Source organism: Netta rufina (genome assembly GCF_964035555.1).
Source record: "Netta rufina genome assembly, chromosome: 27".
NCBI lineage: Eukaryota > Metazoa > Chordata > Aves > Anseriformes > Anatidae > Netta > Netta rufina.
This window is the reverse complement of record NC_140151.1, coordinates 5,901,984-5,917,300: the sequence shown is the minus strand read 5'-3', so window position 1 is coordinate 5,917,300 and position 15,317 is coordinate 5,901,984. Positions and strand designations below refer to the sequence as shown.

At 57.9% G+C, this 15,317-nt stretch overlaps 2 protein-coding genes across 2 annotated transcripts; both read right to left on the bottom strand.

The window, feature by feature from the left end:
- Window positions 1–8,694, bottom strand: IDO2 (indoleamine 2,3-dioxygenase 2; the record flags this gene model as incomplete). Its single annotated transcript, XM_084302367.1, has 11 exons — window positions 1–353; window positions 1,804–1,952; window positions 3,333–3,384; window positions 3,556–3,673; window positions 3,803–3,902; window positions 4,458–4,472; window positions 4,780–4,898; window positions 5,043–5,162; window positions 5,738–5,833; window positions 6,558–6,796; window positions 8,661–8,694. The coding sequence occupies 11 exons, from the start codon at window positions 8,692–8,694 to the stop codon at window positions 1–3; spliced, it is 1,395 nt and encodes a 464-aa protein (XP_084158493.1).
- Window positions 8,695–8,901: 207 nt separating this feature from the next.
- Window positions 8,902–15,092, bottom strand: LOC311219285 (disintegrin and metalloproteinase domain-containing protein 32-like; the record flags this gene model as incomplete). The annotated part of the gene is made up of 18 exons (XM_084302366.1): window positions 8,902–9,059; window positions 9,328–9,436; window positions 9,569–9,649; window positions 9,896–10,079; window positions 10,391–10,496; window positions 10,905–11,103; window positions 11,561–11,650; window positions 11,855–12,035; window positions 12,134–12,270; window positions 12,522–12,603; window positions 12,725–12,891; window positions 13,005–13,076; window positions 13,322–13,384; window positions 13,901–14,075; window positions 14,199–14,275; window positions 14,724–14,802; window positions 14,881–14,963; window positions 15,066–15,092. The coding sequence occupies 18 exons, from the start codon at window positions 15,090–15,092 to the stop codon at window positions 8,902–8,904; spliced, it is 2,070 nt and encodes a 689-aa protein (XP_084158492.1).
- Window positions 15,093–15,317: the final 225 nt, after the last annotated feature.

Sequence of the window (15,317 nt, the reverse complement as noted above, 5' to 3'; positions counted from 1 at the left end):
TCAGGCGCTTATCAGCCCGTCCCTGGTGGTGTCCCTGACGCTCTTCAGGAAGCTGAAGATGTGCGACCCCCCGGTCCCTTTGGCCTCCAGCGCGGCCGGGGGCCTCCCAGCCCAGCCGCCCACCGCCGCCCGCCCTGCCTTGGCTTTGGCCACGGCGATGTACTTGGTGACGATGGCGATGTGGCAGGACCTGAAGTCTGCCAGCGCAGTGACGCAGCGGTTGAAAGCCGCCCGCAGCCGCGCGTCCCCGGAGCAGAGCACGTGCTGCTTCAGGGAGGGGGCCCGGCCGATCTCCTCGATGAAGGCTCGGTGGGGAGGGGGCATGTAGTCCCTCATCCTGTGCAGGAACGCGGCTGCAAAACACCAGCAGAGGAAGAAAGAAGTTGAGGGGAGATGGGAGGAAGCTCTCGGAGAGCGGCCGGGCTGCAGCCAGGGTGCCGGTGCGGTCGGTGAGCACAAGTTGCACACTGCAAAGCCTGAGTGTCCTTAACCCGGCCTGTGCAGCCACGTAGGTGGCAGGAAACCTGCTCAAGATACTGCAGCGTGATTCTGTGCCTGAAATGCAAGATGACAAATATTCCCATCTCTGATCCTGTCTCATATCTTGGTGAAATATATCCCTGCTAAGCTAGGGGCATGTGGGAAAACTATATAGATGCCAGGCATTCCTTTAGACTGAAATATTGGATTTTCCTCTTCTTGCTTACTCCATGAAGGTCTGTCTGTGTACCTGGAAAAACTAATAAAGTTAATAAACCAACAGAGGACCTTAGGAGCAGGTGTAATGTAAATCAAAGAGAAGAGGAGCTGCAGATAGCTGGGTCCCTTCCATAACGCAATGTAAATGCTCTCAAAACTCTTCTCAGCTGGCATTTGCTGGGGCTGCCCCTGCCCTTTCCTACCTGTGCTGATCCTCACCTGGATGCCCTTGGGAATGCTGTGTAGGGGAGGCTGCATCCCAGCCAGCCAGGAGCTTACCCAGGGCTTTTGCCTCCCAGACCCCTGGGCTGGAGCCCAGCACCGAGCAAGCAGGGGCCTGAGCCCCTCAAGAGCTGTATTGGGTTCCCCGTCAGTGCCTGGGGAAGCCCTCTGCTTGCAGGTGCTGTGGTGTACTGCCTGCAAGCACCAAAATCCCAAAACAAACCTCCTGGTGGCTGCTCCCCTCTGCCCAACCCCACCTCTGTCCCCGGCACAGAGCTATGCCATTTAGTGCCAGATAAAATCCTCCTCACAGTCTCCTGTCCTCTCATCTGTCTTGGTGCAATAAATGAATCGAGAAAGAAAACCCTTATTAGGTCAGTGCTTCATTAGAGTTGCTTTTAACCCTAAAAGGCAGGTTTTAGCCCTTGCTCTCAGCCTTTATTTATTGTTTGCTATTAGCATGGTTTCACTAATTTCTGATAAATATATTCTGTTGTGGGCCAGACTATTGCAAAGCTATGTGAATGGATGAGCTCAGTTACTGGCAGGATGCTGGCATGCTCTGCTCCCTCATCTCTGTACCCATATATAACCTCAGTAAAAAGTTGACATGCAAAAAACAAAGTCTGTCCCTCCGGGAATTTATAGCAGCGTGGAGGTGCTTGCCAGAGCCTCATTTATGGACTTCCTCTGTAATGTACTGGGGAGAGCCTCTTCCCAGCCAGATGCTGTGACAGGGCTTTGGGGAGGGCGAGCTGGAGACGCGGCCCTATCAGCTGGTAAATCTGCTGTAGGCAAAGCCACAGGAAATGTGCTGGCTTGGTTCTGTGCCCCCCAAATTATTATAGATTTTTTTTTAAAAGGAAGAAGTGTTTGACTTACTGCTTTCCTGGCTGTGGCGAATCCCCAAGAGCTCATCAAAAGCATGCAGGATGGTGCTCTGTGCCGCGCTCCCTCCTGAGAAGGCCATGGGCTCCTCGGAGACCCCTTCGTACACCAGCCCGTCCGGCATCGCGGGGTTGTCCTTCCAGCTGAGCCAGGCACAAGGTGCTCAGGAAGGGGGTGGCCACGCAGCGAAGCCCCCATGCTTTGTCAGCAGGTCAGACTGCAGAGAAGTGACCCTGGGCTGACAAGCTGGGGTAAAACCTTCCTGACCCCGTCCTTGGATCGCTTCCCCCTCACTGAGCCTTGCCAGCTGTCCTCAAGCACAGGATAAATTTGGGAACTGAACACCACACCAAGGTGCCCAGCAAGGTTGCAGCTGTGGGGAGAAATCCATCGCTACCTTTCTTCCCACAAGTGAGGGATCACTGTGTGGGGCTCCAGGCTCTGGCGTTCACCCCAGGGCACGCTCCTGGGACCAGCCCCTGCCGTGGCTGCATCCCCAGCCCCTGGCCAGGTCCTGGGGATTGGCACTGAGCAGGCAAGAGGGGATCGGCTGCCCTGCTGTGCAGGATAGAACAGCAGCACCTCAGGCATTAGTTCCCTGAGTCCCCAGTAGGAGCAGCCCGGTTGCCTCTGCACCAGTAAGAGCCACACAAGAGCTCCTCTGAGCCCTTGAAGTTTTGACTTTGGATTTTTCTCCATTCTTGCTGATGATGTCTTTAAAGACAGTGCAGGAGAGTCTTTATTTATTTAGTAGAGCACAAGCCCATAATGTGATTTCCTCCCTCTCATAAAGGACGCTCGCCCTCAGTAGGGCTGGGAACTGGGCAGCGCTGCTGCCCCCCCCGCCCCAAACACCATTAACTCTCAGCCCGTGTCACACTGGTTTATGCTCCTGTTGTGCAAAAATGGATAAATGCTCTCTTGCAAATGGAAAGAGAAGTTATAATTTCAGAGAGATAATGTGCCTGGCACAAAAATATCTCTTGACCTTCCAAAGAATGCACCATTTCATGAAGCTTTCAGTACTGGCTGTTAGGGCTGTTTGACTGCAGGTTTTGCTCAAATTGCAGAGAAAATAGATTCATTATCAAATACCTTAATATTTTTAGCTCTCCCATGGATGTATTTATAGTAACCTCTAGTAGTGGGAAGTTCTTCTAAGCAGAAGGGAATTTAAAAGGCATGTTTTTCCAAGCTGATGACCATCAAGACAAGGTCAGTTGGGATAAAAAATGAAAGAAACATAATCAGGATGCATGGAGCCTTTTGACTGAGGAATGCTGAGATATGCCGAATAGAAATAAAAATAGAAACCCCCTGAGAAGCCCAAGAGTGGAGCAGTTTGGGATGCTTGCAGCCCAGCAGGGAAGATGAGGGATAACAAAACCACGGCGCTGAGCTCTTTTTGCCATACTGCTGCCTTGCCCAACTGAGCAGCCCCAACAGGGCTCCCCCTTCCCAGCAGAGCCCCTGCTCCCCCTGCCCGTGGTGTCTGTGGAGGAATGGAAATGCTCCATACTCACCCAGAGAGAAAGATCCGGATCACGGCATAAAACACTGCAGGATCCACGTAATCTAGGAGGAAATTGGATTGGAGGTGTCACTGCGGGCAGTCTGCATCGGTGTTTCCCACGGGCAGGACCTTTATGAGCTGCTCTCTGGGCCAAGCACCAGCACATTCGCGCAGTGCAGCTGGTGAGCAGCCCCGTGCACGGCACCCCGAGGGCTGCCCCAGGCTGCTGTTACCGTGCATCCTCTGCAGAGCCTTGCCCATGGCCCCGATGGCCGTCGCCAGCCCCTGCAGGGCCTGGTGCAGGGTCTCCTCATCAAGCTGCCGGATGGCACGAATGGCCTGAGGGATCGCCTGTGAGGAGCAGGGGGGAGCACAAAGTGATGGAGGGGCTGGGATGTGCTCGGGGTACTCGCTGGCAGCCCCGAGGGCTGGGCTCTGGGGCCAGGCAGCTGCAGGGCACAGCAGGGGCTCGCGCCCTACCTTAATGCCAGGCACCGCTGCCTTCTCCACCAGGAAGGTGACGAGGATGAACCCCCTCAGGCTCTCTCCCCCGGGCAGCGATATGATGGTGTCCAGGTTCCTGCAGGGCGGTCAGCAGCAGCTTTCCCCCTGCCCTCACCTGCCCCCCAGCCCTGACGCCGCATCCTGGCAGGGAGCTGAGCTCTGCTGCTGCCTCCCAGGGGTGGGTGAGACTTTTGGAGGAGCTGCTGCGTGCAGCCACCCCTCCACCCAGCATCAGGACGGACCTCAGCTCCCCCACCCATGCAAAATCCTTCCTGTTGCAGAGCCTTCTGCACCCTGAGCAAAGGGAAGTGGGCACGGGGCAAAAGGGACCAACAGGCTCTGCTCTGGCTCTGAGGGATCCTGAACCCTCCTTGTGCCCTCGCTGGGCTACAAGTCTGGTCCCTGGCAGCCAGGCTCTGCACAGCCTGGATCAGCCACGGTTCAGCCGTGACCGTGGTGGCTTTGCTGTTGTTTCAGTGGTGGTTGTGTGCCAAGGACCGAGCTGTTTTTCTTCTGCTCGTGTACCGAGAGAGAGGTTTAACCTAAGCAGAGCCCTGCAGTGTAGGAGCACTAAGCCAATTCAAACAAAACTAATACCGTTAGAAAATAAATAAGCATCTTAAATACTTACTCAATTTCCAGAGGCCTGCAGGCATTTTGGGCATTGCCAGCAAATACACAGGGAAAGGGGAGAGGGAGAGAGAGAGGTGTTATAAATCGTTCTAGCAATGGCCTGTGCTGCCTAACACAAACAAGTTTTCTCGCCAGAGGCAGCACCATCCCTCAGGCAGATGCTCCCGCTTGCCCCCATGCCCATGGGGCAAATCCCCTCCCCGGCCCTTAGCTGCGAGCTGCCCCCCAGCTATGCCGGGTTTAAGAGGTTTTGGTCAGGACTGGAGCTGTGCGGGCTCGTTGCCGCTGACCCGGCCGCAGGAGCCGCGTTCGCTGTTTACCCGCTGGGGTCCTTCCTCCTCCAGTTGGCCAAGACAAAGTCTGCGTGGCTGAGGATGGGGGGGAGCCCGAGGGCCTGCGACACCTCCCAGAAGGGGACGGCGAGGTGGCGGGGCAGGACCTGGGGGGCACAAAGCACGGGAGAGGTTGTGCCCCAGCTCCGGCCTTGGGAAGGAGGCTCGGCCCCAGTGGGACGGCTCTGGCTGCGGTCCCAGGGGAGCAGAGCGTGCGCCAGCTCCCCGCGAGCAGGGGAACCTGCGGTTACCTTCACGGTGCCCTCCTCACCCTCCTGCCACAGGTAGCCCATGGTGATGAAGCTGAGCACCAGATGGGCCAAGTACAGCTCCTCGCGCCCTCGGAGGTGCCGCGTGCTCAGCTGGGGCATCTACAAAGAGACCCTGGTGAGCACGGAGCACCACAGCCGTACAAAGAGTGTATTCCCTGTGTGCCCCCCCAGCCAGGAGTGCCCCTCCGGTCACCTCTCCCTGCCCTTTTCCTTTCCCTCCAGCCCTGCACCGCTCGCTATGGACTGACTGGTTTGCTGCGTGCGATGGTTTGCAGGAACCCCGGGGGTGTCACTGCCCTGCGCCGGGAGGAACGCGGGAGCTGCAGCTCTCGTGACATCTAGAGGGTTTCCCCTGCCACCGCACTCCGGCCTGCCTTGGCTGGCTGGGACAGCCCAGCAGCTGTGTCAGGAGCTATTTCTGTGCCGAAGGCTTTGCCTCTGCATCGTGTTAGTTATAACCAACTCCGTGTGCTTTCCATACACAGCGCCCTTCCCTACAGCAGCACCAGCTAAGGCAGGAGCAGCACACACACACACGGAGCTGCCCGTACACGGGGATCCTGCCAGCACAGGCAGTCGGGAGGTTTGCTTTGCTTTTCCGTGGCATTTGCAGACTCAGCTATGCCAGACCGAGGTTGAGGGCGCGCCAGCACCAGCAGCGGCCGCACGTTTACCTGGTGAACGCGAGAGCGGAGCCGATGGCTCGCAATCAGCTGGGGCAGCTCACGGGCGATCTCCATCCACGGGCCGTAGGGGGCCGGCAGCTCCGTCTTGGGAGGAGATGAGAAGCAAGGGGGGGGCTGTCAGCACACAGCCCCCCACACAGCGCCTGCAGCGCTCCTCTCCCTGTGCTCCAGCACAGCAATACGGTGCCGAGGGCTGCTGCTGGTGCTGCTGGGGAGCCTGCATGGAGCTGGGGCAGGAGCCCACCCCACACCCCCCCACCCCACACCCCCCACCCTGCAGCATGGGCAGAGGTTTCTGCAGGGGGGGGGAAGCGGCTGTCAGCCAGCCCAGGCTCCAGCATCCATCCAGCCCTGGGAGTCGCAGCTAATGGTTTATGTCTGGTTCCCCCTCTTGTAATATCAGCCTGCATGATGGGGAATTAATGGACAATAAACAAGTATCTGCCTGTCCCTGAGAGCTCCCTCTGTAAATTGCGCCCCAGTGACAAATGGCTCTGCTTTCAGCATGGGAGAGTTGCCTTCTAAATTCTCTCCTCGTACTCCTGTGAAATCCTGTAAATCCAAGGCCAATATCTGAATTGCAGAGCTCCTTCCCCTCTCTCCTGTGCCACGTGCTGCAGCCAGTGTAATTTTTAAAGTGAGGCATTTGTCCTATGAAGCTGCCTGATCCAAAGTATCACAGGCATTCCTCACTGATTTTCCAAACCCTTGTAAAATAGCGTTAAATGGACACCCAAACATCACCAGCCCCTCTATTTCCCTGCTGTTTCCTGCAGCCCACGGGCACGGTGGCACGGCCATCTCCTACCAGCGGGTTGGGAAGCAGGAAGCCATAATCCTCCGAGAGCTGAAACCGGCTCAGTGCCGAGGACAGCGGGGTCTCCTCCTTCCCATCGCCGGCCTCCATCCCCGGTGCTGGCCGTGGGGCCGGGACGCGCTGCGGCTCCGTGGAGGCACCGACTGCCCCGCGCCCGGTATGTGCTGAGCCAGCACAGCGCGCCCCGGCCACGAACCTTGTCCTGGGGGGGCAGGTGAGGCCCCGGCCGCCTGCAGCCAGAGGGGTCGAGCAAACACGATTAAAGGTTGCTGATAAGCCAATGTCGTGGAGCAAGCGCCGAGCCCCGTCCTCGTCAGCATCCACCTCTGGAGCGGGCTCGGGGAAGGCTCCTTGCTGCAGGCAGGGGCTGTGGGCTGCCCCCCCAGCCTGGGATCTCCTCAGCAGCGCTGGTGGCTGCTGCCCATGGCTCACGGCAGGGTCTGCACCCGGCTGGTGACCCCCCCCAAGCAGGGGCTCCAAGCGCCTTGTCCCCGCAGGAGCGATGTATGCTCCATCAGGCATCAACTGCATCCCGAGCCCCGTGCTTGAATAAGGTGCTACCGATTTATGTGCTAATAATATGCCCAGTGCAGCCAAAATAAATTAATGGGAGCCACAACTGAAGCTGCTGCCACAAAGTAAGTGCTGCGTGGCAGGGAGTAAAACTCCCTAATCCACATTTCATGTCAGCTGAGGATTTATCTGCATTTCCAGCTAACTCCCTAATGACTGAGCGTGAGCTGAGGTTGTCATTAAATTCCCATTGCCAAACAAAGCACAAGATTCTACTGATGGCTTTAATTGTGCCTGCACCGTGGGCTCCCCGTGCTCTCCCCAGGGCTGCACACACCCAGCCCCAGGGGTGTGTGCTGACAGAGGGGGATTAGACGTCCTTGTGATGAGGGTCTGAGGGTTTCTGACCTAACTGTCCTCCACAGCACCAAAACTCCCTGCCCATCAGGTGGCTTGTGCCACTGTCTGGCCAGAGATGGATGAAAGTAGGCCAAACGAGACCCTGCAGAGGAGGCTGCTGAAAATCACATTTCAGTGTGGTGCTGCCTTTGTCCCCCCACAGATCAGTCCCCCCCTCCCCTCCCTCCATCCCGCAGGTGCCGGTGGCATTGCAGCACAGCGAAAAGGGCTGCAGCAACAGCAGCGTCTGCTCTCCAGGCCTGCTCCTTGTTGTTCCTCCCTGGGCGAAGCACAGCTGCACACACGCAGCACTCAGAGCCCCCCTCTGGGCAGCCTCTGAAAGGCACAGTCCCCTTGCCCTCCCTGGCCCTCCGGGCAAGGCGTTGTTCTGTAGGGATCACAGGACTCAGGCATCAGAAACACCTTTTATTGAACAACACACAAAAAAACACAAACTACAGACTTAGCATCCCTCAGACAGGCTTCAAAACCCCCCGCACACAGCCCCTGGGGGGCCACGTGGCTGTTGTGGGTTACATCCCAAACCTGGGACCACAAACGTCTCTGTGTGCTGCGCTGCTGCACCTTGCTTCCAGTGCTCCCCAAAGTCCAGAGCCCTGCAGGCAGCTGCCAAGCACACAACAGGGATGCCCGTTAGTCCCCACCAGCCCCTCACACAGTGACCACGGCCCCCCAGACCTTGCCTGCCCCCCGTGTGTGGCACGGCACCACCCTGAGACTCGCCATGAGCTGCAGCAGCTGCCCCACCGTGCACCCGCTCCCATCCCAGGGAGCGCCTCCAAGCCTCTCCGCTCCGTCACACAGGAGTTCGTCACCTCCTGGCTGTCACCCGCAGCCACGTCCCAAGGACATTTGACCGGCTGCCGCCTCGTGACTGCCCTCTCCAGCTCCTGCGACCTCCCTGGCCACGTCTGTTGGTGCCTGGGTGCCGATGTGCTGCAGGAACTGCCAGCAGCCGGGAACCTGCCGCCTGCCCTCCACAGTGATGCCTGGGCCACCTGCAGTGCCCTTGCCCTGACGCTCCCCCTAACACCTCCTACGTGCTGGTGCAGAGGCACACAGACTGCTCCCGTTCCCCAGTTTCCACTGCCAGCTGTGCCACCACGTGCAGACTGTTTACAACATCGGCACAAAACTTGGGTGACTTTGGCAACGACTTACCTTTAAAGTCCTCTCCAGCTATTTTGCTGCGCATCCAACACGCTCCCCTCCTCCTCTGTGCTTTCTTTATCTTCAAACCTAGGGTGGGAGCAGGGAGTTGCCCCCAGTCACCAAGCCCAACAGCACTGCCTCCCCTCTCCTCTCTCCCCCTCGTGCACACCGCATGGCAAGGGTGCAGGTCCAGGCTCTCCCTTTACTGTCACCTACAACTGCATCTGAGCCCGAGGCAAGGGGAGCAGACTTACTCATCTATTTCCAGCTGCTCTGTGTAGAGACACTGCCTCAGCTCCTTTCTCTTCACCACCAAGAGGATGACCCCAATGAGGACGGGCACAAAGAGGCAGAAGGTGAGAAGCAGCCACATCTTCAGCGGGTCCTTGTTCTGCAGGCCTACTTCATCTAGGCACAGGGAACAACCTCCTTCAGCCCACAGCAGCGCACTTCTCGGGACAGCAAGGCTCCCCCCGTGCGAGCCACGGCCAGAAAGGGAACGGCAGCAACCTGGGCCTGGGCCTAGGTGACCCTGCTTGAGCAGGGATGCTGGAGAAGACCTGCAGAGGTCCCTTCCCACCTCAACAGCCCGTAATTCTGTTATTCTGCTCCAACTCTTGCCCTATTTCTTTTCTCCTTTCCCACAGCCCAGAGGGTCGCTGCCCTCGCTGCTCACCGGCGCTGAGCAGGCTGTCTTTGCTCCCTCCCTGCTTCCCTGCTTTCTCCTGGCAGTTCGGTGGCTTCCAGCCAGCGTGGCAATGGCAAGTCCCTTTGTTATTGCACACCTGTGCGACAGAGAGGGAGAGAAATGATTTCTGTTGGCTACAAAAGATCACGAACACATTTCCTTGCTTTTGCAAGGCGCATCTTGGGAGAGCGGTCCAAAAAAACCGAGGACATGCGGCACTGTAACTTACCCCATGATTGTTGCATTTTTTCTTTATGTCACAATCATACTTCAAGACAGCAGCAGACACACACTTCTGATTCATGCAGATCTAAAACACAAATGTAGGGGTCAGCAGACAGCACTCAGCAGGCAGTAACACCCATCTCCTGCTCGGGACAGACACGGGTTTCCAGCCTGACCCCGTGCGATGGGGTTCGCACAATCCATGCACCAACCCCGACCCCTTCAGGATGCAACCACAGGAAAAGCCACTGACTGCCCGTGGGTCTCCGACACCACTACTGCAGAAACACTTCCTGCAAGTCCTCCTTTCCTAAGAGCCACGGCACGTCACCTTGTGGTCGCCGCAGACAGTGCCATCCTTCACCAGCATCGGGTCCCTCGCTGCAGGAGGCCTCATGTAGTCCAGCGTGATGCACAGCGTGTTCTGCACCCGCGTGTAGATCACCGCAGCCTTCTCCTTGGTGAAAGGCAGGTTACCTGGATACTCGCAGATGAGCTTCCCGCACTGGAGATCCCTGCAAAGGCACGGAGAGCAGAGGACTTCACACAAGACACCTTCACCCTTCTGTTCCTCTCCATCGGTCGCACCGAGGGCTTGGAGAACAGATCCCAAACAGCCGATTTGCAGCACACGGACACGGCATGCTTACATCTGCCACGGGTCCTTCTCACATCTGCCTGGCAGCCCACGCACCCTGGCACAGCGAGCTCCTCCCCAGTGCCAAGGGTGACACATCCGTGTGCTCCCGTCCTGCCCTGCAGTGCAGCCGGGCTCCCTGCTGCCGTGGACCTAGCCAGAGGCCCCTGGGGTTCCTACAGCACTTACTTCCATGCACAGCTCTGGTACCCGCTGTGGTTGGAGCCGCAGTGTCCCATTCTGTCCCTTTGGCCATTAATTTCCTCGTAGCAGGCCAAGGGTCCATTTTTGGCGCCTGCAAACACATAGCATCACTCACAGACTGGCAAAAGGCCTCTCTCTCCAACTCAGGGCTGGACATCACTGCCGGGGCCACCCGATGATGCTGAGGGCTGCTGGCTCTCACAGGCACTTGGTGCAGTGGCCATGCAGGATCCTGGACACAGTGCTCACCTCGCCGTGCTCCCAACAGCCTGCTGCTGCTGTGCAGTGCTGCAGCTGCCACCCAGCCCCACCACAGCCTGCCCGTCAGCTCTGTGCTACAAGGCTGAAGTCAAGAGACATCCCAACACACGTTTTCTTCCACTCTTGCTGCCTGTTTTTGCCTGCACACAGGCTGGGCTGCCAGGGTTTCCTGTTTTGATGATTCTTGTCCACAGCCTTACATTTCACGCACAACAAACAGCCCCCCTGCAGCCCTTACCTTTGCCGAAGATGTCCTGACACTGCTTGTCAGCTGTCTGGCAAGCTCCTCTGTAGCAGAAGGCGGTGTTCCTGCTGCAGGGATGCCCGTCCATCACCCACTGGTTGGCTGTGCACTCCCCAGAGGTGCCGTTGCAATATTCCTTCAGCTCACACTCATCCTCGGAGCTGGTTCTACACAACGTGCCGCTTTTTGCAAACTGGTGGGAAGAGGCAGAACAAGAGGAGCTTTGCATAGCACATGCACTCACAGACAACAGAACAGATCTCCTCTTAGGGCAAAGCAAATATTGGCTTTACAGTTTAGATCAGGATTGGGAAAAATCTACCCACACAATTTCAAAGCTCTCCACTAACCAGGTTTACCCCCGCAACATTAACATGTGTCCGTACAGTTGGCATATCCTTCATCTCGGTACTTCAGGAGAAGGCATGGTACCTGCTCCTTAAAGCACCTTCTTGACACAAAGGCACTTCACCGGCACCACCACGTCACACAGCTCACTTCACTCACCTGTGCTCTCCAACTCCTCACAGCAGAGCAGCCAGTACTCGCAGCTGGAAATGCAGCCACTTGTCCCCACCAAGTCCCATTGCACATGCCCTGCACATGCAAAGGCTATTCCTGAGTGTTCCCACTGCTGCTGCACAGCTTACCTTGCACTTCCAGCAGCACGGGCCCGACAGGCACTGCACCCCTTTCCTCCTTTTGCACCCCACGGTACAACACAGATCGCGCCGGCACTCCTGGAGGCACCAGCACAGGCAGTCAGGAGAGCTCACACCCCTCCTGTGGGTACAGGAGCTCAGCAGAGAGCTCGGGCTTCCCCTCAGCAGTGGCTGTCTGCAGCCTCCTGATGAGGCATGAGATTCACACCCCTCTTTGGAGAGCTCTCCCCCCGGGGGCACGGGATGTGGCTCTTTCCTGCTGTACCGAGGCTCACAACTGACCTCTGCCGACCCGCAGTCACAAGCCTCTCCTGGCTCCACCACTTTGTTGCCGCACACGGGAGCTTTATACGACACGTCCATCGTTGGCCTGTTCAACAGGCACTGCCCTTCTCCAGTGGCAAGAAAACGCTGGAAGTCTCTTACACTGCAGCTGCTGAAGGCTTTGGTGCCAGCCGAGTGCCTGTAAGCCAGAGGACAAGGCTGGCGCCCACATGGGCGGCACGGACAGAGCACTTGGGGCTTCACCCTGCAAACCCCGGGCATGCTGCGAGGACATACACCGCACTGGGCTGCATTATGCAGGCAGCTCCCGCGCAGTGACAGCTCCCGGGGTCGTCGTACACCATCCCTAGGCTGAGCCCCAGCAGCTGGGCCACGACGACTGAGAATGCCTCCAGCGTCATAGTGCTTCGGTACTGCGAGGGCAACACGGGCAGACCTCAGAGCGCTGTCCTTGCAGCAAACTCACTCTGCTCTGGGGCTCCGGTGGGCTGCGAGGCACTGACAGCCCTGGGGTCCCTGCTCCATCACCCCCAGGGGCTCCGTGCCCTACAGAGTGCTGCTGGCGTTCCTCGCCCTTTGGGTAGGCATGGGCTCACCTGGAGGCACAGCTCAGCACCGTGCCAACACACGGGAGGCTAGGGGTACAAACAGACAGGCTGCGTACCAAGGCAACCCCTCCAGCGTGGTTCTTGAGACACAGCTTCTTCGCAGAAGATGCCCCCGTGGAAGGGGACTGCTCCCTGTAGCTGAGGAACAGCGCAGACTGAGCCCTACGCATGCTGCTCATGTGTATGCTCATGCCTCTGTATTGACACCGTCCTACTCCTCTCATCCCCGTGCCAGCTATCACAGCCAGCCCCTTCTTACACGAATAAGAATGTTATGTCCTGGAGCCGCAGAACACGATGTATGTTTTTCCACTGCAAAAATCTCTGCAGCAACTCCTCAGCATCTCCCATGGTAGGAATTTTGTTCTTTTCTGTCCAAAGCTCCAGTGAAGAGAGCGCTATCGTCAGATTGAGGCGTGAAAACATCTGGAAGCAGACAGACACCACGGCTGGTCCAGAGCCCAGCTGCTCAACAGTTCCCCGCTTGCTTTTCCTTACCACTGCAACACATTTGCCACAAACAACCAAAAGCAACTCACACTGTTCACGTAGCTGAAAAGCTGGACTATCTTGGCTGTCACTGCATCCTTGTCTGCTCCCATGTAGTCATACTGAAAGACAACAGACACAGGAGCATCTGAGTGCACTGTGTGAGGCAGCAGGACTAGCTCCCCAGGGCTCACTGCAGCTCCTGCCATAACATATTATTATCCATGCCCAAGGGAGTTAGTTTCCATTTCATGGGGACTGTCAAGCCCCATGCATGCTTCCCTTGATGTTCTGTGAAGTTCTGAAATTGTTGCAGAGTTTTTTCATAGAGAAAACAATTTATGATGGAGAGGATGCAAAGACTCACCAGAGCTTTGTCCAAAACTACATGCATTTCCAGATATCGTGGGGATCTGTGGACAGCTTCCTTGCCCTTAAGGAAATATAAACACAAAACAAACCACAGCAAACTAAACAGCAACAAAAATACCCCCCCAAAATTACCCAGAGAGACTAGCCTCTGCAATTTGTATCAACTTGCAGAAGAGACATTTAGTTCCACAGTCAGTTAATGGGATCCACAATGATTTGGAGCTGTAGGACAAACAGTACCAGACTTCTAGGAAAGCATTCCTTCCATAATCCACAACACAATAACATCAGCCACAGATTCGGGCTGTATTCACAGCAACAGAAGTTTGCAGAACTCCTTGCAGCTGCAAGGAAACCCCATCCCACTCACCCAGGCTGAGCCTGCGCTGCCATCAGACCCCCCTCCTGACCTTGTCCTTAGCTCCGGTGAGTCACAAAGCCCTTTAGCATTGGATGTACCAAATGCACACAGGAACAAATGCTACTGCACAAACTGAGGCACCCTTCAGCTAAAGATTTCCAGGGCCTACTGCTACGACTGCACCAAAACCCCACGGCCTCGAGGCATACTCACTGCTGCTCCTTCCCACGGCTCTGGTGACACCTCTGCAGCCCAGGCAAGGGAGCTGTTTTCTACAAATGGTGTCTCTACATTTTCATTACGCATTTGATAAACGAGGTGCTGATACCCAGCTGCAGCCTCCAAAGGCCTGATCCCATAGCTGGTATTTGCGAGCTGCAGGACCCCACTGCAAGGCAAAGGCACGAGCGGCAGGAATGGCTCCTCCAGCAGCCCAGCACCACTGGTACCAACAGAGCCTGGTGCTCTTGCTAGTGGCTGTGCCGCAGGGCAAAGGCAGCCCGAGGCTTACCTCAGTCCAGAGCAGGTGCTAAGTGCCACGAGCGACACTGGGAAACCCTCCACGTAGCCTTCGTAGAAGCAGTCACGCTGGAAGGAGTAAAGTCATGTCTGCGGTGTGGTGCCTCCTCCCTCGAGACCTGGAGCGTGTGGCAGCGTGCAAGGCACCAGACCTTGCTGCTACCTGTGCCATGGTCTCCGTCCCTGCAGAGGACGGGCTCCCGGTGGGAGCACGCAGAGCACGTGGGAGCAGCACGGCACTGCGGGCTCCCCTGGGAGCAGACACCTGCACTGACCACCGCTCGGTCTTCGTCCCTTCATCAGCTCCTCACCGTCCCTGGGAACTCGTGATGGCTGCAGCAGGGTGTGAGCTGATGCACACCCTCACCAGGGCTGCCCGGAGCAGATCAGTGCCCGAGGCGAGCAAAAGGTCTACAGAGCATCCCTGCAGAAGGAAACCTCACCGCACGCTTCTTCAGGTGTACCTCAGCAGCAAGCACTGCTCCCAAAATCGCGCGGCACACAGGGCATATCGTACCTCCACACGCGCCAGCTCGGATTTCGCCAGCCCCCCTCGGCCGTCCGTATAAATCCGGAGGTCCTCTGGCAAGAACACTCTGCGCACAGAGCACAGACGGAGCCCTGGGGTCCCCGCTCGGTGCCCCGCAGCGCCCCGCGGCCGTGCCCCCACTCACTGCTGCCGCAGGCGCACGGTGCGGGGGGTGCCCGCGATGGGGATGCTGTAGGCACGGGCGCGCTGCGGGGCTTGGCGGCGGCGCTGCGCCGGGGACCGGCGCTGCCCGGGCACCGCTCCCCCGGGGCCGAGGCCCCGCGCCGGCAGCCCCAGCGCCACCACCAGCACCACCAGCACCACCAGTACCACCACCAGCACCACCAGCGCCCGCATCGCCGCCGCCAACGGCCGCCGCCAACGGCCCCGAGACAGGCGCGGACTCGCGGCTGCACCCAGCGCCTTTATTGCCCGCCCCGTCACGGCCCCCGCTCCGACGGACGCTCCGGCCCCGGCCCCGGCCCCGGCCCCGGCCCCGGCCCCGGCTCCGGCTCCGGCTCCGCTTCGCAGACGCTGTCCTCGGTGGTGGTGCTGCGGGGAGCGCAGGGGGGCGGCTCAGCC